Here is a 25,061-nt window from a genome sequence, read left to right as displayed (position 1 = left end):
GACTCATGCCTTAATCCATGCTAGGCAATACAATCAAAAGTCCCCAGACGGAACACATCCACGATCTCCTCAGACACACCATTTTCAGTGACATAACCATGACTAGACTCCGGTCTCCCGTTTCACACTTTGGTGGATATTTTTCTGTGTAATTCAAAATAGAAAAATATTAGATGAGTGACTACAGGGTGCATTGATTCACTTGGCTCTCGTCTCAGCCTGTACGTAGCGTGTCTAATAAGACACAGTGGCCTGGAGAGGAACCCTGGGCTACCTCTGGCATCTGAGGCAATGCTGGCTTTGAGGGCTGTTTGTGTCCCTCATGCACTGCCCAGATGCCTTCAGCCGCCTTCTCTCCTTAGCTACAGGGGATGTCGGCCTGAGGCTCGCTGATGGCTCTTGCCTCAGAGAAATAAGTTACCTGTCTAAAGGAAGTGCGGCCCTGAGGCTTTGCCTCTGTCCTGCTAGGCCAGGCCTTGGTGCCAGGACACAGAGCTCTTGCCTCAGGGTGACCCGATTCGGAAGGCCATTTCAGCGCCCCCAGGCCCTGCTACATTTTACATCCTTTACTTCCCAAGAACTCGATAATTTAAACCTTCCACAAGCAACGCCCTGTTTTTTCTCCCTGGGAAACCCAGCTAAAACATGAGCCCTTTTCACTTTTCTGTTGCAAAAAATAAAAGATAAAAAAAGCTACAGAAAGCGACGTGTGACTGGAAGCCTAAGCACCCCCAGAGTACTCCTCCATCACCCCCAAAAGCTGGTTTTCTCTTAAAGCAGGCGCAGGGGTGTGTGCCTGTGTGTCGGCACACAGGGTGGTGGTGAGTAAAGGAAGATCAATAAGAACTTTCAGGTCAGCCTTAGTATACAGTGAGTTAGGCTAATCTAAACTATGTGAGACCCTGTCTCATAATTATTTGTAAACTTTTTTTGTTTGTTTTTTGAGACAGGGTTTCTCTGTGTAGCCCTGGCTGTCCTAGACTCGCTTTATAGACCAGACTCATAAAGATATGGCTGCTCTGCCTCCCCAGTGCTGGGATTACAGGCATGCACTACTATGCCTGACTTCATTTTCTTTTCTTTCTTTGTCTTTTGAGACAGGGTTTCTCTGTGTAGCCTTGGCTATCCTGGACTCCCTTTGTAGACCAGGCTGACCTCGAACTCACAGCGATCCACCTGCCTCTGCCTCCTGGAGTGCTGAGATTAAAGGCGCGCACCACCATGCCCAGCTCAATTCATTTTCTTAAAAGCTGTTAGGTCTACAGTTATCTTCTACATAACTTTTACCTTTAACTCTTGGGATATATGTGACTATGTGTGTACTCACACCTGAGTACAGGTGCCTGGGGGAATGGAGAAAAAGGTGCCCCACCCTTTGGAGCCAGCCATTGTGACGTGGGTTTGGGGAACTAAACTAGAGTTCAGCAACCCGCAAGAGTAATAGGTGACTTTAACTTAACCACCAAGCTGTCTCTCCAGCCCCACTTAATATTTTGTTTTGTTTGTTTTTTCGAGACAGGGTTTCTCTGTGTAGCCCTGGCTGTCCTGGACTCACTTTGTAGACCAGGCTGGCCTCGAAGTCACAGCGATCCACCTGCCTCTGCCTCCCAAGTGCTAGGATTAAAGCGCCTCCGCCGCCGCCGCTGCCACCACCACCAGGCTTACAGACAATATTTTAATAAATTATTTTTTTTGAGAAGGATGTCACACATCATAGGCCAGCTGCAAACCTACTGTGAGGCTGAGGTTGATCTTGAACTTCTGATCTTCAAGCCTCTATCCCCACCCAACCCCTACTGCAGTGCTGGGAACCACTTTGGGTATGCAGTGCTGGGGACAGAACTCAGGGCTTCATACACAATAGCCATTTGGCTAACAAAACCACATCCCCATCCCTAGAATTAATTTTTATGTTTTTGATTTGTTTTGGGTTTGGTTTTTTTTTTTTTTTTTTTGGCTTTTAGAGACAGGGTTTCTCTATGTGGCCTTGGCTGGCCTAGACTCACTTTGTAGACCAGGCTGGCCTCGAACTCACAGAGATCTGCCTGCCTCTGCCTCCCGAGTGCTGGCATTAAAGGCGTGCGCCACCACACCCGGCCCTAAAATTAATTTTGAAATTACTAGAGCAGCATGGGGATCCCCAGCTATCTCTGTTGGGGCATTCCAGCCCATGCCTCCACAGACGTCTCTATCCAGCTGTTGATTTTCCTGTCGCGCTGGAGACTGAACCCTAGGCCTTGTACACGCTGTACAAGTGCTGTACCACCGAGCTACAGCCCCAGCCCTCCACAGTTCCAACTCAGATTACATACCATGTGGGACAGGGGGATGACTCAGAAGAAAAAAAGTTCAATTCCCTGAGAGGCAACACCCACAGCTATTCTGTGACTCCCATGTGTCAGAGCATGTACCTGTATGCAATCACAGGTGCACACACAAGTACACAGACACACACACACAGTTAGTTCGACTCGGAAATGTCTCCAACAGGTTCCTTTTTTAAATGTTTCCCCTTAGCTTGTGGGGCTATTTTGAAGTGTGGGACCTTTAAGAGATGGAACCTGATTGGCACAAGTTGGTCGCTAGAAACAGTCATTTTCATGTTACGCCCGCCCACCCACCGCCTGCCAGGCTTAGCCAAGTGCTGCCATGTTTTACTGAGGCATCGTCCTTATGGTGTCGGCCTGAAATCATGATGTGCCAAACCCAGAAACTGCTCTTCAGCTGCTCTGTCACAGCCGTGCAGAACAACCATCACAGTACACCTGAGCCTGCCCTGAGCAGTGATGATGATGGTAACCTAGGGATCTGATGAAGAAAAAAAAAAGGCAAAAAGCAAATACAGTGTGTTCCAGACTAGCCAGGACTATGTGGTGAGACCCGGGCTCAGAAAAGCCACATCCCTCCCAACACTTGATACTGTCAGCCATCCAGATTTGGGCCATTCTAATTTTAGACACATAACAGTATGTCACTATGATTTTTATTTCCAGTTCCTGACCGTGTTAAGCAACTTTTCACACTATGTTTGTCATTTGCACATCTTTTAAAAATTGTGGCTGGTGAGATGACTCAATGGTTAAGAGCACATGTTGCTCTTGCAAAGGACCTGGGTTCAATTCCCAGCACCCACGTGTTATCAGACAACCATCCATTACCCCAAGGGATAATACAACAGAGATGCATGTGGCACATATAAATGCATGCAGACAAAACATTCATATAAGTGCAGTAAAATGCATAAATCTAAAAACAAAAACAAAAAACTTAGGCCAGGCAGTAGTGGTCCAGCCTGGTCTACAGAAGTTCGGACAGCAAAATCTACACAAAGAAACCTTGACTCAAAAAACTGAAAAATACAAAATACAAAATTATATGTGCATGTGTACCAACTTGCAGAATTTGACTCTCTCCTTCCATCATGCAGGTTAAAGGACATGCAATCTTGAAAGCTCCTGTGTGCCTTTGTTGTTGAAGCATCTGTTCAAATACTTACTTTTAAAATTGGGTTGAGAGCCTGGAGAGATGGCTCAGTGTCTAAAAGCACTGGATGGTGTTCCAGATGACCTAGGCTCAATTCCCAGCACCCAGATGAAGGCTCTGTAACTCAGTTCTAAGCAATCTGACACCCTTTTCTGGTCTCTGTGGGCACCAAATGTGCAAGTGGTAAACTGACATACATGGCAGTAAAACACCAACACACACAAAATAATTTCCTTTTAATTGGGTTGCTTGCTTTAAGGTTCCTTTACTTTTACTATGTATATGTGTGTGTTGTTGGTTTGAGTTTGTACATGTGAATGCAGTGCCTTCGGAGGCCAGTAGAGGGCCCTGGATCCCTGGAGAGAAAGAGACAGCTGTCAACTACTTGATGTGGGTGCGGGGAACTGAACTTGGGTCTTAGAGAGGAGCAGCAAGAGTTCTTAACCTCTGAGCTATGAGCTATGAGCCCTGCTTTCTTTCTTTCTTTCTTTCTTTCTTTCTTTCTTTCTTTCTTTCCTTCCTTCCTTCCTTTTTTTTTTTTAAAGATTTATTTATTATTATGTATACAGTGCTCTGTCTGCATGTCCACCTGGATGCCAGAAGAGGGCACTAGATCTCATTATAGATGGTTATGAGCCACCATGTGGTTGCTGGGAATTGAACTCAAGACCTCTGGAAGGGCAGTCAGTGTTCTTAACCTCTGAGACATCTCTCCAGCCCCTCTTTTTGGTTTTTCGAGACAGGGTTTCTGTTTTATCCCTGGCTGTCCTCGAACTCACTCTGTAGACCAGGCTGTACTCAAACTCAGAGAGATCCGCCTGCCTCTGCCTCCCGAGTGCTGGGATTAAAGGCGTGTGCCACCATCATCCAGCTTCCCTGCTTGCTTTCTTATACTCAAAGTCCTTTCTATAATCTGATAAATATTTTTACAGACTTAGTAACATATACTATATAGAATTAACAGATATATGACATAAATATTATCTCAACTGTAATTGTTCACTAACGATTATATAAATGTTTTTAAATTTTGATAAAGTCCAAATATTATTGCTATTATTTATTTATTTGACAACACTCAGGATCAAATTATGTAAGGCACTGGGGAAGCAGAGGCCAGTGGATCTCAGAGTTCAAAGCCAGGGCTGTACAGTGAGGTACTATCTCAAAAAACAAAGACAGAGAAGGGGTAGGCATCTACAGCATTTTATAACAAAGCCTAACTGTGATCCAAATACAGATAATTCTACAAAGGCCACAAATAGTCTGACGGAGGGCCACTACTTCCTAAAAAGGTTAGGATGTCTTTATTCTATAGTGACCCAAAGTGATTTTAATATTTCATTTATCTGTCTTCAGAAGACTGTTTAAAATGTCTTTATAGGGACTGGAGAGGTGACATGGTGCTTTTAGAGCACTGGCTACTCTTCTAGGGGACTCAAGTTCAACTTCCAGCACCCACATGAAAGCTCACAACCATCTGTCATTCCAGGTCAGGGGACCCAATGCCTTTTCCTGACCTCTGCAGACATCACATACACAAGGTACATAGACATTTATGCAAGCAAAACACTCATACACATAAAACAAAAAGGGGAGCCGGACGTGGTGGCGCACACCTTTAATCCCAGCACTCGAGAGGCAGAGGCAGGCGGATCTCTTTGAGTTCAAGGCCAGCCTGGTCTACAAAGTGAGTCCAGCACAGCCAAGGCTATACAGAGAAACCCTGTCTCAACCCCCCCCAAAAAACAAACAAACAAACAAACAAAAAAAACAAAAAGGGGAAAGCTGCCTTTATAAGAATAAAGAAAAATATGCTACATAATTATTTGTTAGCCACAGGAACAATCACAGGGCTCGGGAAACAATGGGTGCTTTTAATAGAGAGCTGTCGGAAAAATGTTAATTTTTTTACCCTCTTAATATTTTGGGGATTAAACATCAATTTAATGTAGCATTTTCTATTTAGCAGTTGTGTTTCCCATGGGATGAAAAGTCACCAACTTGGTAAAGTGCTTCACTGGCAAACAGCTTTGGTAAGACCGAAAGACCTACCAAAGGGAAAGAGGAGAGTGCCCCACCTCCCCAAGCCCATGTGAGGGCTGCCTGTCAGCGAGAATGTCCTCAGAGCCCTGCTGTGCTCTGCAGCCCTCAGCCTGTCACTCATTTGCAACGTGCCGCTGCAGAGAGAAACGTGTATGTTGAGGACCTTTGCCAGGTATATATTTAAAATGGGAGGAACAGAGGCGGGTTTTGTCCTGGAAGCTTTACTGCTTCTGGGTTGGCGCATCACAGTATGGCACATTTTCTGTAAGAAGATCTTTCCTGGGGACCAGTTCTAAAAGGAACACAGAGAAATTATTAAGATGGTTAGAACTCCAGGCACTATTCCTCCTCAAATCAGACCGATGAGCTAACACACCCACTTCCCCACGAGCTCTAACAGCATTTAGTAAGATCCTCATTCATGTTACATAAAAATTTATACAACCAAGTCCTTTGTCGTTTTATTGAACACAGTTAACTAAACAACCAAAACTAGAAACACATTAATGCCTCTCCCCGACACCTCTCTAGCATAATGGCATTTCCAGCCTTTGTAACTGTCACAAAAGTCATCTCCAGCCCCTCAAAGGAACCCTCCCCAGATTTTGCTCATTTTATGTGAAAAGTCTGAACAAAAACTCACCAATCCCTGAACAGGAAAACCCACCAATCACTAAGCTCCCCCAAGCATAGGACTTGAAATCCCACCAATCCTCACCTTGGAAATCTCTGCCCAAGAAAGCTCCACCCCTAAGAAATCCTATATAAAGGCTGTGTCTGCTCAGTTCTCAACTTGTCTTCACCTAGGAGCAGAGGCAGCAAACTCTGGATTTGTCCCTCTACTCCCTGGACCCTCCAATAAATCTCTTTTATGAGATTTGCTGTCTGGTGTGACTCTTTCATCAGAAGAAGCCAAGAAGTAATGAAGAGAAGGGAAGAAGTTAAGTAGAGTAGGGCTGAGGCTCCCGAGCTCCTCAGCTCAGCTGGGGACATCGTCCCCTGGGAGCTACAATGCCTCTGCTGAAGAAGTCTCCTCTAAGAACTGTGTGGTTCCTGGACCCCCATTCTCTGTCTCTGTCTCTCTGTCTGTCTGTGTGTCTGTCTGTGTCTGTCTGTCTGTCTGTCTGTCTGTCTGTCTGTCTGTCTGTCTCTCTCTCTCTCTCTCTCTCTCTCTCTCTGTGTGTGTGTGTGTGTGTGTGTGTGTGTGTGTGTGTGTAGCCTTGGCTGTCCTGGACTCCCTTTGTAGACCAGGCTGGCTTCGAACTCACAGTGATCCACCTGCCTCTGCCTCCCGAGTGCTGGAATTAAAGGCGTGCGCCACTATGCCTGGCTTAGACCCCCCATTCTCAGGATGCTCTTCCATTGGGACACTGTCCTACCTCAGAGCTATGTGGTTCCTGGGCTCCTGAGTCCCAGGACACCTTCCACCCAAGCAGGAAAGCCAACAACATACATCAATTCCCCCTTTCTTTGGAAGAGCAGAACCTGGCTAAGCCATCCTCGTAAGACCCAGTATGGCGACTCACACTTGTAATCTTAATCACACTTGTAAGCTAAGACAGGAGGATCACCATGACTTCGAGGACAGTTTAAGCTACACAATGAGTTCCAGACCAGCCTAGCTAAACCTGTCTCAGGAAAAGCAGGTAGTAGAGTGGCTGACTATATGCACAAGGCCCTGAGTTCAATCCCCAGCCCCTGGTGTGGTAGTCTACACTTATAACCTGGAACTCAGAAGGTGGAGGAAGGAAGAGCTGGAAATCAAGGTCATCCTCAGCTATACAAGGAATTTAGGCCAGCTTGGGATCTATAAGATTCTGTGTTGAACGAGAGAGCAAATGCTCCTCTAACAACCATTCTAGACACAGGAGATACTGGAGATTCAGTGGCCCGGACCTCAGGGGAAAAGGGGTTCTTTCTGCTAGAAGGGCCTTGTAGCTGTGTGGTAGTGGTGCACACCTTTAATCCCAGCACTCAGGAGGCAGAGGCAGGCAGATCTGTAAGTTCGAGGCCAGCCTGGTCTACAGAGGGAGTTTCAGGACAGCCAGGGCTACACAGAGAAACCCTGTCTCAAACAAAACAAAAACAAAAAGAAATGCATCTTTAAGTATTTTTTGAAGACTTATTGTTATTTATGTATATGAATGTGTGTCTGCGCATGTGTGTGGGTGTCCCAGGAGAGGATGTCAGACTCCCCCAGGGCAAAGTTACAAGTGATGGTGAACCACCCAATGTGGGTGATGGGAACTGAACTTCAGTCCTCTAGAAGAACAACATGGACTCTGAATTGCTAAGCCATCCCTCCAAGTGCCGTGTTGACGTATTTTAAATAAACTATCAGTGTGATGGACAGTCCTATACTCTTAGCACTTGAGAAGTAGGGGCAGAAGGCTCAGCCTGCACTACATGAGACCTTGTCTTAAAGATGTCAACAGAGAGACCTGGTGACACTCAGAGGAAGAGTAAGCAGGCTACCAGGAAGAGACCTGATATGCTGTGATCTTATAGTGGGGGACAAGGTCCCCTTCTGTCACAGACCTAGGGGAGGGGAATAAGATGAAAGAGGGAGAGAGTGGAAACGAGAAGATACAAGTGAGGGGATAACAAATTAGATATAATCTGAATAAATTACTTAAATAAAAAAAATGTCAGCGACAACAAAAACTCAATGTAGGGCTGGAGAGATGGCTCAGTGGTCTTGAGTTCAACTCCCAGCAACGACATGGTGGCTCATCTGTAATGCAATCTGATTCCTTCTTCTGGTGTGCATGAAAACAGAGCACTCACATACATAAAATAAATAAATAAGTCTTTCTTAAAAAATAATTTAAAAGCCGGGCATAATGGTGCACACCTTTAATCCCAGCACTTGGGAGGCAAAGGCAGGCAGATCCCAGTGAGTTCAAGGCCAGCCTGGTCTACAAACTGAGTCCAGGACAGCCAAGGCTACACAGAGAAACCCTGTCTCGGAAAAAACTAAAAACTAAAAACAAACAAACAAAAAAAAAAAAAAAAAAGGAAAGAAAGAAATGAAAAAGAAACTCAATCTAGAAATTAACTGAAATTTGCACTTAATAGAGAGAAAGGTTGACAAGGCCACTTGCCACCAAGCCTGACAATCTGGATCAGGTCCCTGGGACCCACACAGTGGCAGGAAAGCTGTCATCTAATCTCCATGTGCATACCGTAACAACGAGTATAAGGACCCTACCACACAAATATAAGGTAATAAGGTAATATGCCCATAGGATGAATCTGGCTTATGAAATGAGAAAGCCCCTGCTTAGTTCTGACTTGTAATTATTTTTCTGGCTCTTTAGTGCTTTTGTCCAAGTAAGCAACTGTGTTGGTTTTAACTTAATCATGGTAATAATTTCTTTCACTTATCAAACATATGTGTATTTTTTATGCTGGATATTACATTTAAAAAAAAAAACACGGTGAAAGTAAACATGAAATTTTCCTTGGCAAGCCAGGCATAGTGGTGTACGCCTTTAAACCCAGCACTCAGGAGACAGAGGCAGGTGGATCTCTGTGAGTTCAGGGCCAACCTGGTTCACATGGCAAATCTAGAACAGCCAGAGCCTTGTCTCAACAACAACAACAACAGATTCTTTGGCTTCAAGGGGATCATAATTTCTTCGAAAAGATAAGATAAACAACAAATCACACTATATAACATGGATTCACGAATGCCTTTTTTTTTTTTAAGATTTATTTATTTATTAAGTATACACAGCATTTTGTCTGCATGTATACTTGCAGGCCAGAAGAGGGCACCAGATCTCATTATAGATGGTTGAGCCACCATGTGGTTGCTGGGAATTGAACTCAGGACCTTTGGAAGAGCAGCAGTGTTCTTAACCTCTGAGCCATCTCTCCAGCCTCCACAAATGTCTTTTATAGGGAAATAAATTACTAAACCTATCAATATTATTTTAGACTATGTTCAGCTTTGAATAATCAGAAGTCTACCAGTGTTTTAATGAGATACTTAATTTTCAGCTCGAAGACAGCTTTGTTTATAGAGTTCCAGATCCTGTCTTGATAGAGACAAAGACAGACAGAGACAGAGACAGAGACAGAGACAGACAGATTTAATTTTCTTCCATTATGAGGCACAGCAGGTCTGAGCTTGTACACATCCTTGGTGCTGCTAAGAACCCAGGATCTTCTCAACCTGCCTGCAGGCCTAGGTGAACAGCAGTTTGCCTCCCCTTCTGCTAACACATTTCCACTGCAAGCAGGAAGAACAAAGGGCAGGAGGGAAGCCCCACCCTGCCCATTCCTCTTCAATAAAACAATGGCTTCAGAGGAAATAACACTCAGTAGATAGGTACTTATGAAAGAGGCCAGAAAGTCTGGAAATCACATTACATCCTTCCTTGATGTCCCTCTCTGGGTATGTGATAGGGCAATAAGCAACTCACAGAACACTCCCACTTACTACCTGTCCCCACAGCCGCACCCAGATTCACAGAGACCTCTGGTTAATGGGCTGCGCTGCCCCGCCAAGTGCGTCCATCTGTGGCTCACATAGTAGATATCCACGGCACTTTAGTTAGAAATAAGTGATGGATGAAAAATAAAAACATGAGGTTGGGAATCCATGGTGGTGGCCAGGCCACAAAAAAAACTCTAATTCCAGGGACAGGAAAAGGCAAAGACTTTTTGGGGGTTGCTTTTTGCTTTTGTTTGTTTTTTCAAGACAGGGTTTCTCTGTGTAGCCCTGGTTATCCTGGACTCACTTTGTAGACCAGGCTGGCCTTGAACTCACAAGAGATCCACCTGCCTCTGCCTTGAAAATGCTGGGATTAAAGACATGTGACACCCTGCCTGGCTAGGTAAAGACTTAATTTGGTAACAGAATAAATCCTCAGCCTCACAATTTGACATTACCAAATCTATTTCAAAAGTCTCACAACCCCTTCTGATGCACTCTAGTACACAGACGCCAGCTCTAGCCTCTGAGCCACTTCCTGTCCTGGGGTATGGAAACCTTGAGAAAGACAGCCTCTTCTGGGGGCTTTCACAGTCCACTTCCTGTTCATCTGAGTTTAGGAGACTAAGGATGGCTTTAAGAATTGAAGTAAACTAGACAAGCCTGGGTTTCTTAGCAATATAATTCACTCAAAAACTATAAACCTCAAGTCTGTTTCTAGTCGTTCCCAGAAACAAGCCACAGGCAAGCATCTTGACCTAATTTTAAGCAATAAAGGCAGTCATGTTTTACTAATGGTCTCTGCGATCTGCTATACTTGCTAGTGATACCTTGAGACCACTTCTTTTTTGTTTATGTATTCTTTTTTACATATTATTAAGCACATTATGTTGTAGATATACACCTTTTGTGTTTACCTTCTTCAAAAAATTTTATAATTTATTCTCTCATGTGTTACATTCAGACTGACTTCTGACCAGAGCACTTCTTCTTCTTTTTTTTTTTTTTAAGAATTATTTATGGGGCTAGAGAGATGACTCAGAGGTGAAGAGCACTGTCTGTTCTTCCAAAGGTCCTGAGTTCAATTCTCAGCAACCACATGGTGGTTCATAACCATCTACAATGAGTTCTGGTGTGCAGGCACATATTTGGGCAGAATATATAAATAATAAATCAATCTTTGGGAAAAAAAGATTTATTTATTGATTGCATATACAGTGTTCTGTCTGCATGTACACCTATAGGCCAGAAGAGGGCATCAGATTACATTATAGATGGTTGTGAGCCACCATGTGGTTGCCGGGAATTGAACTCAGGACCTCTGGAAAGAGCAGGCAGCACTCTTAACCACTGAGCCATCTCTCCAGCCGCAGAGCACTTCCTTTTAAGATCCATCTGCCTCTGCCTCCCTGAGAGGTGGGATTAAAGTCATGTGCCGCCACCACCCAGCTGCCAACTTCTTAAAGCAAGGAAAAGCACCAACACTCAGGAGCCAGTGGCAGGTGGATGGATCTCCATGAGTTCAGGGCCAGCCTGGTCTACAGAGCAAGTTCCAGAAAGCCAGGGCGACACAGAGAAACCCTGTCTCAAAAAGAAAACAACAACAAAAATGATATTTTACAGTTATAAAAATATTGCTAAATATATCAGGCACGTAAATAGCCTTAAGATGAAATGGGGAGCTTATACTTTGGTCACATTCTTTCCAAGACCCTGTGCCTGCCTGCCTGTGTTGAAGCTCAGAGAGGCACTGACATACAGAAAGGGCTGTGGGGGAATATTTAACTACCAATCTTTCACAAAGGTGCTCAGTTTTATAAGGACAGGAACCAGATTTGTTCTGCCCCATTGTTCCACATAAGTCCCAGTACCTACAATGAGGAGTCAGTGAATATAGGTTGAGTCACATTAACTTGTCTTAGGGGAAAAATCAGACAGCATTTGATAACGACAAATGTAAAGGATCAAAAGGCAGGATGTTTAGGGCTGAGGAGATGGGTGAGCTGATAAAATGCTGGCTGTGCAAGCATAGGACCTGAGTGTTGATACCTTGTACCCATGCAGAAACACACAACTAATGGTCTCAGAGCTAGAGAGGTGGGGATCTCTAGGGATGGCCAGCTAGCCAGTTTAGCATAAGCAGTGAGCACCAGGTTCAGTGAGACTGTCTTTTTTTTTTTTTTTTTAAATGTATAGTGTTCTGCCTGCATGTACACCTGCAGGCCAGAAGAGGGCACCATATCTCATTGTGGATGGTTGATAACCACCACGTGGTTGCTGGGAATTGAACTCATGACCTCTAGAAGAGCAGTCAGTGATCTTAACCGCTGAGCCATCTCTCCAGCCCCCTTTTTTTGGTTTTTCAAGACAGGGTTTCTCTGTGTAGCCTTGGCTATCCTGGACTCCCTTTGTAGAGCTGGCTGGCCTCGAATTCACAATGATCCTCCTGCCTCTGCCTCCTGAGTGCTAGGATTAAAGGCATGCACCACCACCCCTGGCTGAGAGGCTCTGTCTTTAACTATTAGGTGGAGCCAATCCAGGACACCTGACATCAACTTCTGGTCTCCATACACACATGTGCACACACACACAAATATGCACACATGCGCACACACACACACACACACACACACACACACACACACACACACATACACAGAGAGGCAGAAGTTAAAAAAAAAGAAGCTACCTGAGTCTGGTGTAGTGGTGTATGCCTTTAATTCTAGCACTCAGAGGCAGAGGCAAGCAGTGAGCTTGAGGCCAGCCTGGATTACATAGTGAGCTCCAAGAGAGCCTGAGCTACAAAGTGAAACCCTGTCTTGGTGGGTGGGGGAGCAATCTGAAAAAATTTTCTTGCTGTCTTTTTTTCCTTTTTGTTTTGTTGTTGTTGTTATAGTTTTTCAAGACAGGGTTTCTCTGTGTAGCCTTGGCTGTCCTGGACTTCCTTTGTAGACCAGGCTGGCCTCAAACTCACAATGATCCCCCTGCCTCTGCCTCCTAGTGCTGGGATTACAGGCGTGTGTCCCTGTGCCTAGCTCTTGCTATATTTTATTAATGTTATCACATATATTTAGAAATACAACCCAATGTTGCCTGTCTTACATATATGCTAGAGAGGAAGTTAAAAAAAAATTGGGCAAGCTGGGCAGTGGTGGCGCACGCCTTTAATCCCAGCATTGGGGAGGGAGAGGCAGGTGGATCTCTGTGAGTTTGAGACCAACCTGGTCTACAAAGAGAGTCCAGGACAGTCAAGGCTACACAGAGAAACTTGTCTAGAAAAAACAAAACAAAACAAAAAAGAGGGCTAAAAGCCGGGCAGTGGTGGTGGCTCACGCCTTTAATCCCAGCATTGGGGAGGCAGAGGCAGGTGGATCTTTGTGAGTTTGAAGCCAGCCTGGTTTACAGAGTAAGTTCTAGGACAACCAAGGCCACACAGAGAAACCTTGTCTCAAAAACAATATATATATATATACACACACACATACATGGTTGGGGCTAGAGAGAAGGTGGGCACTTCAGAGGGCACCTGTTGAGGTGAAGGCTTGTTTTTGCAATGACAATAGAGTGATTGCCTAGCATATACATATATCAAGCATGGTGATCCCAATGCTCAGAAGGTAGAGGCAGGAGGACCAGAAGTACAAGGTCATCAGCTACCTAATGAATTACAAGGTATCCTGGAGACCTTGTCTCAAAAAACAAAACAAACAAAACAGAGCGATGGAGAGATAGCTCAACGGTTAAGTTGCTCTTCTAGAAAACCTGAGTTCAGTTCAGTTCCCAGTATCCACATCAGCTAACTCTAGTTCCCAAGGGTCTCAACCCCTTAGGCTATTGCATGCACATGATACACACACACACACACACACACACACACACACACACACACACACACACTCAGGTGCGCATACATACACATAAAATAAATAACAAACATCTTTTAATTAAATAATAGAATCTAAAAGAAAATATCAGGGTAGAGGAGGCTTTGGCCTCTGGTCCTCCTGCCTGGACGGTACATGGCGAAGCCTTGAGTTGGAAGTGAGCTGCTTGCTGGTTCACTTTCCATGTAACAACATTTGGTGCATTCACACTTTACTATCAAAGGCCAGAGAAACCAACAGAGTAAACTGGTGCGGAGGATGGGAAACTCTCAGAGCCTGAAGTAGCACTGTTGTAGAACAGACTTTAGCACAACTGACACCATGATGGAGGTACCATTCAGGCCTGGAACCCAGAACACAGGGAGCAAACACATCCGCAAAACAAGAACAAGGACTTACTCCATCGAAGTCCACAGTTCTGGGAAAGTCCCTAAATGAGGTGTGGCAACCCAGGATGTAGTTTTTGTGCTTAAATGCTCACCGGGAGAAAGGCCAGGGACTTTGCCTGGGTCCTGACACCCAGGGTAGCCAGCCAGTTAACAAAGCCTTTTGATTGTCTTGAACCTGTGTCCAAGTGTTCTTCTCCGATGTATACCTCACAACAGTTGCTCACCCAGAGACCCTCTTGATGTACATGTTACTTGGAAGTCACAACAGGCTTAGATGATGCCCTTACGGAGCTGACAGACAGGTCCCCCATCAGAAGGCACTGGCTTGAGAAGTCTAGACTTCTGAAGCCTCTAAAATGTATTCCTGTCTCCAAGCCTCCAGGCTGTGGGAAAACATCACCATGGCTACAGCCAAAGCAGCTGCCTGTCAGTCACATTAACCTTGGGTTTTCAACACTGGTGAGTGGTGTGAAGAGTCTCCATAATTGACTGCTATTGTTTCTGCCTTACCACAAAGACAGCCTTCCGTTATCTTATAAAGGCTCCTTTCTATAAAGCTGTTCAAGTTCTGACCACAAAGCTTCAGCTGAGAAGAAAGCGCAGCAGTGTGACTACATACTGATCACAGCGCTGAGTCACAGGGATGGCCCCTGCCTAGGCTAGAGTGGGAAGAAGTAGCCTGCTTGAAGTGAAAGAGACCCATCTTGAAACTCATCTTAACGAAATGTGGTGAGGCATGTAGACCAGCAAGGAGTTGCCCGGAAACTGATGGCTTTTCAGGAAGTGACCTCAAGAAATAGGAGACACTAGGCCTGGCCTGGTCTCTAATTCCAACACTCAAGGGACAGAGGCAGGCAGATTCTTTGAATTAGAGGCCAGCCTGGTCTAAATAGCAAGTTCCAGGACGGCCAGGACTACATAGAGAGGTGCTGTCTCAAAAATAAATTAAAAAGCCCGAAACAACAACAACAAAAGGAAGGAATGTGAAATGCTGCCCTCCTGTGGGAGGGGTGCTGGGGGGGGGGTGTGATATGCTAATTCTAGGAGAAATTCATGAAGGTGAAATCAAAATCCAGCCTGTTTGTAGTGGATCTGCGCTCAGCAACTGCAAAAGTGAAGGAGTCAAAGTTTGTTTAGAGTTAAGAGTCAAGATCCTTTACATGGTTCAGTGGTCTTGTCTGCTGTGGAAGCTCATGTTAGTGGGAAGAGAGTGGACCAAGCGCTCTTAAAAGATACAAAGGCAATGTCAGAAGATAAGCAAAAAAGCTACCTTTTGGAACAAAGCATGGGAGAATCTCTCCATGACCTTGCTTGATACAAAGTCTTCTGCAACAGGATCCAAAAGTACCCAGCATAAAGGAAACATGGATCAATTGGACTATATTAAGATAGCGACCTCCTCAAAGGGAAAAGCTACAAGTAGAAGGTTCTTAGAATACACATAGCCAACAAACGATTTGTATTTACAACATATAAGAATTCCTTCAAGCCCATAAAAAAGGCCAAAGTCAGCCGGCATGGTGGCGCACGCCTTTAATCCCAGCTCTTGGGAGGCAGAGGTAGGCGGATCACTGTGAGTTCGAGGCCAGCCTGGTCTACAAAGCAAGTCCAGGACAGCCAAGGCTACACAGAGAGACCCTGTCTCTAAAAAACAAAACAGAACAAAAACAAAACTGGTTGACCAGGAGGTAGTGGTCTACCCTTTAATCCCAGAACCCTGGAGGCAGAAGTAGGCAGATCTCTGTGAGTTCAAGGCCATCCTGGTCTACACAGTAAGCATTTGTAACTACAATTTTACAATATAAGCAGGAATTAAGATTTGGGGAAGGAGGGGTGCTAGAGAGATGGCTCAGCAGTTAGAGCACTAGCTGCTCTTGGAGAGGACTTGGTTCCTTTCTCAGCATTCACAAGCTTGCGTGCACCATCCATAAATCTAACTCCCAGGATCTAACACGCTCCAGTGACTTCCACCACAATCAGGCAAACATGGGTGGGGTACAAACAAAAACAAACAAACAAACAAACAACAACAACAAAAACCATACAAGCAAACCTTCCATACACATAAAATAAAACTTAAAAATCTAAAAATAAACCAGGCTATGGTGGCGCACACTTCTAATGCTAGCATTCAGAAGACAGAGGCAGGCGGATCGCTGTGAATTCGAGGCCAGCCTGGTCTACAAAGTGAGTCCAGGGTAGCCAAGGCTACACAGAGAAACCCTGTCTCAAAAAACAGAGAGAAAACAAACAAACAAAAAAACACAAAAAGAATCTGAGTTCAATCCCAGGTGTTACTATTAAAGAGTAATACCAGTGTGGTGCGTGTGGTCACGCTTTTAATCCTAGCACTCAAGGAGCTAGCCTGATTTATATAGCAAATCCAAGACAGCCAGGTCTACCCAGTGAAACCCTATCTCAAAAAAAAAAAAACAAACCTCAAAAATTAATAATAAATAAAGGCAAGCAAAGGTACAGTAATTGTTCACTGTTTTGACGCATCACACTCAGCAATCATTTTCTCCCTTTACTTACTCAGCGTGTCGTGGTCAGTGTGAATACCTTGGATAACAGATGTTCTGAGCAGTAGTTCAACATCGGAACCTATTTTCATCACCTGTTAAAGAAGTCAAACAGAGTAACCCCTGAGTGCTTCATCGGGTTGAAACCATAGTTTTGCAGGTCCCTTTTGGGTAATGTAGCTGTTATCTGTGGGCAACTGTATCAAGTATAGAAAGTGCAGGCAATTCAGATACTCTTCATCTTTGTACAGCCCATATTTTGTTCAAAAACAGATTTAGAACTTTTTTTGTTGTAATATACATTTTAAAATGTCTTGGGGATTGGGCATGGTGGCAAATGCCTTTAATCCTAGCACTTGGGAGGCAGAAGCAGGCTGATCCCTCTGAGTTTGAGGCCAGCCTTGTCTACATAGTGAGTTCTAGGACAGCAAGAGGTACATAGTGAGAGCCTGTCTCAAAAAAACAATACAGAGCTGGAGAGCTGGCTCAGAGGTTAAGAGCACCGTCTGCTCTTCCAAATGTTCTGAGTTCAATTCCCAACAACCACATGGTGGCTCACAACCATCTATAATGAGATCTGGTGAAGTCTTCTGGCCTGTAGGTGTACATGCAGACAGAACACTGTACATATAATAAAATAAATATTTTTTAAAAATTAGAAGGGGCTGAGAGATGGCTCAATGGTTAAGAGTACTGACTGCTCTTCCAGAGGTCATGAGTTCAATTCCCAGCATCCACATGGTGGCTCACAATAATCTACAATGTAATCTGATGCCCTCTTTGGGTATGTAGGTTTACATGCAGGCAGAGCACTGTATATATAATAATAAATAAATCTTTTTTAAAATGCAAATAAACAAACAAAAGTATTTTTACCTAACATTTTATTCACTTGTATAAATGCTATTAAATATGGGAGGCATTCTCTTATTTGTATTTTCTCCATTACCAAATCAATCTCCCACCCCATCACCACCACCCCCTTCTCTTTTTTTTTGTATTTTTGAGACAGGGTTTCTCTGTATATCCTGGAACTCATTCTCTAAACCAGGCTGGCCTTGAACTCACAGAGATCTGCCTGCCTCTGCCTCCCAAGTGCTGAGATTACAGGTTTGCACTCCCCCCCCCCCTCTCTCGCTCTCTCTCTCCAGTATCTCCATGTAGCCCGGGTTGTTGACATTGGATTCATGACTTTGCTGCTTCCCTTCTAGAGTCCTACAATGACAGACACACAGACACACACACTCCCGCACACCCGGTTCTACTCTGCATTGCTTTTCCTAAGGGTGCTTATACAAAGTTAGACATAGAAAAAGCAGGAGAAAGACAATGTGTATTCACCAGGTCTGCATGATACAGGAAAAAAAACCCTCTTTTTCAGTGTACTTTTTCAGTGAACATGCATTGAGAGCACTAGGCGTTCAAACACTAGTGTCAGTGGACCATCTTCACTTGAGCAAGTAGCCAAAGTGCTTATTATGGCTGCTGCACCAATGCCATGACAGACACTTGTAAACATTTTACTTATTTTTGTTTCATGTGCATTGGTGTTTTGCCTACATGTATGAGGGTGTCTGATCCCCTAGAGCTGGAGTTACAGATAGTTGTGAGCTGCCATGTGGGTGCTGGGAATTGAGCCTGGGTCCTCTAGAAGAACAGCCAGTGCTGAGCTCTCTCTCCAGCCCCAGGGTGGGGGCCGGGGGATTAAGTCTACTTTTGATAAAAGAGCCAAAAATTCCCTCTGAAGTGCAGCATGATGAGAATGCCAGTTCCTTAGCTTTAGTCACTTGCCTCCAGTGAAGAAAAGGATGTATGCTTCTGCTATGGTCCCACTGCTCTGGACTTGACCAGAGCCATGTCTGCGCTCCCTGCCCTGGGGGCCTTGTTATCTTTGAGGGCAGGAGATAATCCTGAGGTGGGGAGCCACAGCAAACAAGTGCAGGTTGTCCACAGCGTGGCGTGACGGCTTTCCTTCACACAACCCTCCTTTCCCACTGTCCCCTCTTTTACAAAACCATTTACACCAGCTTTATCATAACGGAAACCTATTCATTACTGCACCTCTTTTATTTTCTCCGGAGAGGTCTCACTTTTATGCTTCTTGAATTCTTCATTTATCTTTATTCTGGCTGCTAGAGAGAGACAGAAATATAGGCAATTAATATTTATGATAGGTGGGTGTGGTGCCCCACGCCTTAAATCTTAGCACTTGGGAAGCAGAGGCGGGCAGGTGGGATTGCTGTGAGTTCGAGGCCAGCCTGGTCTACAAAGTGAGTCCAGGACAGTCAAGGCTACGCAGAGAAACCCTGTCTCAAAAAAACAGAAAAAAAAAAAAAAACCCATGATATTTACATGTTATTCAGTGTCACTCATAAAATGCAGCATGAGAGACGTGTTGCAGGCATGGTGTTATACACCGTAACAGCAGCACGTAGGAGGATGAGGCAGGTGGATTTCAAGTCTGAGCCCAGCTTGGGCTTTACGGTGAGGTTCAGTCTAAAAGCACAAGAAGAGGAGGAGGAGGAGCAGGAGGAAGAAATAATATATTAACCAAGTCTCCTGGGGAGCTCTTGAGAGCTGGCTGAATCTATGAAAAAAACTTAGTGCTCTGATACTCTGCTCCCCTGTGCCTTTTTTCTTCAACTTCTTTCTTTCTTTTCTTTAAGACAGGCTCTCTCAACATAGCCCTGGCTGTTCTGGACTCATTACGTAGGCTAGGCTGGCCTTGAACCCACAGAGATCCTCCATCCTTTGCCTCTCCAGTGCTAGGGTTAAAGGCCACCATGGCCAGCTTCTCTTTAACTTCAGCCCCTACAGAGCTACTAGATTCTAATAAATCCAAATCCAAGTAAGTTTTTCCTCTAAGCCTAAATGTTTAAAGTAACGCCTTGCTTTATTCTGTATTGAGATAGGGTGTCACTGTAAAGCCCAGGCCTGCTCCTTAGCCTCCAGAGTGCTGACGTTACATGTATGTGCCACCACATCCAACTACCATGCTTCATGAGGATGGCATGAACCAGTGCAGACAAGCAAGTAACCTGTCCCTGCACACACACTGACGCATCAGTACGGAAGACTCAATCCTCAGCACCTTGGCTGACACAAAAGTGAATGATAAAAGCGAAGTTGCTAGGTTGGTACTGCATGCCTTTGAACTAAGTACAGGAGGGCAGAGGCAGGTGCTCGTGAGTTCGAGGCCAGCCTCGTCTACATGTTGAGTTCTAGGACAGCTACAAACAAAACAAAACAAACAAACAAACAAAAAACCTTTTAGTATCACGTCTACCACTCCCACTACAGCAGCTTAATCTACTCTAATCTAATTGACCTTGCTGTGTTGTGAGCATTTAATAGAACAATCTGTATGAAGCTCTTAGAAATAGTCAACAAAGGCTGGCTAAAGCAACAAAATATACCAGGTCAACAGGAAAAAAAAAAAAAGCCACAGGAGCCTCCTTCAGTGCTGATCTTCCTTGGTATGTAAGGTGGTTAAGAGTCTGGTCATACCCAGATGTGGTGGCGCACGCCTGTACTCCCAGCAGCTGGGAGGCAGAGGCAGGTGGATCTCTGTGAGTTCAAGACCAGCCTGGTCTACAAAGTGAGTCTGGACAGTCAAGGCTACACAGAGAAACTCTGTCTCAAAACAAAATAAACTTTAAAAAAAATAATAAGTTAAAAAAAATAAACAAAAGAAGAACAGGTACTGCTCCTGCAGAGGACCTACTGTCTGTCGCTCTAGCTCCCGCAGAGGACCTACTGCCTGTCGCTCTAGCTCCCGCAGAGGACCTACTGCCTGTCGCTCTAGCTCCCGCAGAGGACCTACTGCCTGTCGCTCTAGCTCCCGCAGAGGACCTACTGCCTGTCGCTCTAGCTCCCGCAGAGGACCTACTGCCTGTCGCTCTAGCTCCCGCAGAGGACCTACTGCCTGTCGCTCTAGCTCCCGCAGAGGACCTACTGCCTGTCGCTCTAGCTCCTGCAGAGGACCTACTGCCTGTCGCTCTAGCTCCCAGGGAGCCTATGCACCTTGGCTTCTGTGGGCAACAGCACTCACATGCACAATTAAACATAATAAAAACCAATATTTAAAAGAAACGACAAAGCCGGCAGTGGTGGCGCATGCCTTTAATCCCAGCACTCGGGAGGCAAAGGCAGGAAGACCTCTGAGTTCAAGGCCAGCTTGATCCGTAGAGTGAGTTCCAGGACAGTCAAGGCTACACAGAGAAACCACAAAAAATAAAAAATAAAAATAAAAAAAGAAAAGAAAAGAAAAGAAAGAAAGAAATGACAAAATTTGATTTCCTGGGAACACTTTGCCTAGTGCCCTCTTAGGGAGGTTGGAAATGCATGATGGGTGGAAATCAACAAAACTCATGTAGAGCCTGAGGTCTAAAGCTGCTGTTACTTCCAGATGAGCCTGAAACCGCCTCAAACGTAGAGATGCTGAGTCAGGATTCATGTGGGCGTAATCTCTCACAGCTGCAGTGACTGCTACACTTACTCAGGCATAAACAACATGGTAGCAGCTGCCTTTAAAGTTCAAAAACTGGGTTATACCACAGAGAAGAGTCTTGAGTATAACCCAGACCCTTTTTCATTGATTCTATATGAAAATTTGATCTTTATAGATACGAAGTAGTCTTCCATAAGTATACTATGAGAAGGTCTTTATGGAATGCCAGAGAGAGAGGATAAACGTCATGCCACACAGTCAGAAAAGAAGAGCAGTCAGCTAAAGAATGGATGTGTACCAGGTGTGACCGACACCTCAGAGGCGAGGATCAGGAGTTCAAGGTCATCCTCCATAAAAGCGAGTTCAAAGCCAGAGTGGGTTTTTTGTTTTCTTTTGTTTTAGTTTTTCCAGACAGGGCTTCTCTGTGTAGCCTTGGCTGTCCTAGACTCGCTTTGTAGACCAGGCTGGCCTAGAACTCAGAGTGATCTGCCTGCTTCTGCCTCCTGGAGTGCTCAGACTGAGATAGTTAAGATCCTGGCTCAGGCTCAGGCTCAGGCTAGCTACCTAGCTCAATGGCAGAGTGCCTGCCTTGCATGTGTGAGGCTCTAAGGTCAGTTCCTAGCACTGCAAAACATGAAGCACACAACAACAAAAGCAGGCTTTGCTCTAAAGGAGGGAAAGATATATATTTACCTTCTAATGCTCGCCTATCATTTTTAAAAACCTGTTGTCTGGTCCTGTGCAGTGTTTTAAAGAGCTGTAAAACCTAGGAAGAAAAAGGAGAGTTCAGACCGAGGAGATGGCTCAGAGGATAAAATGCATGCTCCACGATCTCAGGGCGTTGGGTTGAAATCCCTGGTACCCACGTAAAAACCGAACATGGTAGCGCACACCTGTAGTCACTGTGCGCCTCTTGTGAGATGACGGCAGAGAGAAGGGAGAATCGCAGAAACTCAAGGGCCAACTAACCTGGCTACAAAGGCCAATTAGAGTCCCTGCCTCAAACAAGATGGAAGGCAAGAACCAACAAGTGAGGCTTTCCTCTGCACGTGCACACCCACACACCCACACACCCACACACAGAGAAAACTAGGTCACCTGTTGTCCCATAATCTTGGGAAGTGGAAAAGAGAGAATCACTTGATCCCAAAGTTCTCTGTTTCTTTTCTTTTGTGATTTTTTTTGAGACAGGGTTTCTCTGTGTAGCCTTGGCTGTCCTGGACTCGCTTTGTAGACCAGGCTGGCCTTGAACTCACAGCAATACACCTGCCTCTGCCTCCTGAGTGCTGGGATTAAAGGCGTGCGCCACTACCACCTGGCTTTGTTCCCAATGTTTAAGACCATAGCAAGACTGTAGTCTCAAACCAAACAGTGAGAGGTAAGTAATCTCAGTAATTTTATATAGTACTTGCACGGTGGGGGGGGGGATTAATACAAAAACAAACACCCCTAATTTATCTTAATAAAAGAAATGGGGGCTGGAGCGATGGCTCTGGGGTTAACAGCTGAGGCTCTTGTAGCGGATCAAGGCTTTTCCCGCCACCCACATGGCAGCTCACAACCCCGTTAACTCCGGTTCCAGGGCATCCGACACCCTCCTCTGGCCTTCGTGGATACCAGGCATACACATGGTACACAGACATACATGCAGGAAAAACACCCAAGTACATAAAATAAATAATTTAAAAAGCAAATGCCATCTTTATTACCACAAAAGTATTGAGGCCAATGTTTCATTGGTGCTAATAAAATAATTTACATATTTTATTTATTAATTATATAGTGCTGGACATGGAAGTCAGGGCCTTGAAAATGCTAAGCAACCGCCCTAGTAGTGAACTAAATACTACCACAGCCATACTAAGAAACTTCTTTTCAGGCTGGGTGTGGTGGCCCACGCCTTTAATCCCAGCACTCGGGATGCAGAAGCAGGTGAATCACTGAGTTCGAGGCCAGCCTGGTCTACAAACCGAGTCCAGGACAGCCAAGGCTATACAGAGAAACTCTGTCTCAAAAAAACAAAACAAAACAGAAACTTCTTTGCAAATACAGAAAGTAGCTGGGTGTAGCGGCTCACACCTGTAATTCCAGCTCTTGGCTCAAGACTGCTGCGAGTGGGAAGCCAGCCTCGGCTACCCAGTAAGTCTGAGGCCAGCCCCTCCTAACTCCTAATCAAACTTCCGGTCTCTGCCCACAGTTCTTTGTGATTTTTAAATTTTGAGACAAGCTCTATGTTGCCTGAGATTGCCATATTAGGCTCAGCAATGCTGCCTCTCCCTCTCTTAGAGATTTCTGTATCCCTCTAAGTAAGTTAAATCCTAGTAACAGGTTCACAAAATGCTGTGCTTTTAATTTGAAGAACTTCCTACGGTTTTATTGATTATATCTTCCTACTACTGGACTCTTGATTAAGGCAAAGTGGTCAGTTTACGGCGATCACTCTCCTCCACTCACCATCTTCCACGATTATGTCATCCTCCTCATTCACTGTTCCCCCCTCCTTCAGTCCCGCCCCTCGGGGGTCTTCTCCCTGCCTCAAATTCGTCACCCTCTTTCACTCCACTCATCGCCCCTCAAGGTTGTCACCCTCCTCCACTCTCCGCCCTCGGGGTCGCCTCCCTCCCCGGCCAGGGTCCTGAGCCTCAGCATCCCTGCACCCTCCTACCCGGCCCGGTCACCTTGGCCGGCTGACCCATGGCTCCCCCACGCCGCCGATCTGCCTCTCAAACCTCCCCTCTTGGCAACCAATCAGGGCCGGGGCGTAGCCGGCAACGCTACCGCATAGCAACCAATCAGAATGCAGCGATCATCTCTTCCCGCCTTCTCCTCAAGACGGAGGCCAGGCGTTTGCTAAGCAGCTCCAAATGTAAAACTGCGAGAAGCCGCGGAGGCAAATTACGCACAGAACGGAAGTAACCGGGGAGCCATGTTTGTTAGGTACAGAGTCCCTTCCGCCTTGCAGGTCGTTCCTTGTTCATGCCCGTTTGTTAATGCGTGGCCTCGGAACCTGCTCGGTTTTACCTCGTGTTTAAGGGCGTGGGTCGTCTCTTAAAGTGTCTGATTTTAACGTTTCCCAGCTGTGACTGTCTCCTTGGAAACGTGCGCAAACAAAGCCAAGCTCTAACAACTACAGCCGGTACAGATCAGAACGCCGACTCCTGAAAGCTGTGTTTGTACATTTGCCTAATTATTCCCCCAGAAAGTCACACGCTTGATCCCAGAGACTCCTCACCCTCTGCATTATCATTACCCTACTTATCTGGCCCTGCTCTTTGGTTTTGCTGAGGTAGGAGATCATTTATTATAAGCCTCAAGGTCATAACCATAAAACATTAATACACATTTTAACTTGGGACTCGCAGGCATGGATAAACATTTCCACATTGCCCCTATTTCACAATCATCTGTCTTCAAGACTTCTTTAACCTTTCGTGTTACTTTTAGGTAAAACTGACTAGCTAGCCAGCGTTGGGGAAGCAGGCAGATGGAGCTCTGAGTTTGGGGCCAGCCTGGTCTACAAAGTGAGTTCAGGACAGCCAGGGTTATTACAGAGAGAGACCCTGTCTCGAAAAACAACAACAACAAAGTTAGCCAAATCTTTCTGTTATTTGAAAGCACAGTTCCTGTGACTTGAGGGATGACTCGGTGCTTAGTCATCTGCATTTACCGATCATGCAGAGGACCTGGGTTGCGTTCCCAGCATCTACCCAGCAGCTCACAACTGTGAAGTCCAGTTCTAGGAGATCCAGTGCTCTCTTCTGGGTCCCCTGGGCTCATACACACACACAGTGACCATAAACTCCCGCAAGCATACATATATAATAGAAAAAAGTTTATAGTTCTACA

At 45.2% G+C, this 25,061-nt stretch overlaps 1 protein-coding gene and 1 long non-coding RNA gene across 3 annotated transcripts; one reads left to right on the top strand and one right to left on the bottom strand.

Moving 5' to 3' along the window:
• Window positions 1-1,702: 1,702 nt before the first annotated feature.
• Window positions 1,703-5,263, top strand: LOC311587249. Its single transcript, XR_014775803.1, has 2 exons — window positions 1,703-4,265; window positions 5,175-5,263. It is a non-coding gene; the product is annotated as an uncharacterized lncRNA (long non-coding RNA).
• Window positions 5,262-24,060, bottom strand: LYRM7 (LYR motif containing 7). Of its 2 annotated transcripts, none has more exons than XM_084763800.1 (5): window positions 23,894-24,060; window positions 21,909-21,981; window positions 18,827-18,897; window positions 16,779-16,860; window positions 5,262-5,821 (listed from the first exon to the last, which is right to left on the bottom strand). In XM_084763800.1, the coding sequence occupies exons 1-5, from the start codon at window positions 23,909-23,911 to the stop codon at window positions 5,751-5,753; spliced, it is 315 nt and encodes a 104-aa protein (XP_084619926.1). In that variant the 5' UTR covers window positions 23,912-24,060; the 3' UTR covers window positions 5,262-5,750. The 2 variants fall into 2 exon arrangements, with proteins under 2 accessions (XP_084619926.1, XP_084619927.1); XM_084763801.1 differs by lacking the exon at window positions 23,894-24,060 and adding an exon at window positions 23,670-23,861.
• Window positions 24,061-25,061: the final 1,001 nt, after the last annotated feature.

This window comes from Acomys minous (assembly GCF_964271855.1).
Source record: "Acomys minous genome assembly, chromosome: 16".
NCBI classification, from domain to species: Eukaryota; Metazoa; Chordata; class Mammalia; order Rodentia; family Muridae; genus Acomys; species Acomys minous.
This window is presented reverse-complemented; position numbering and strand designations above follow the sequence as displayed.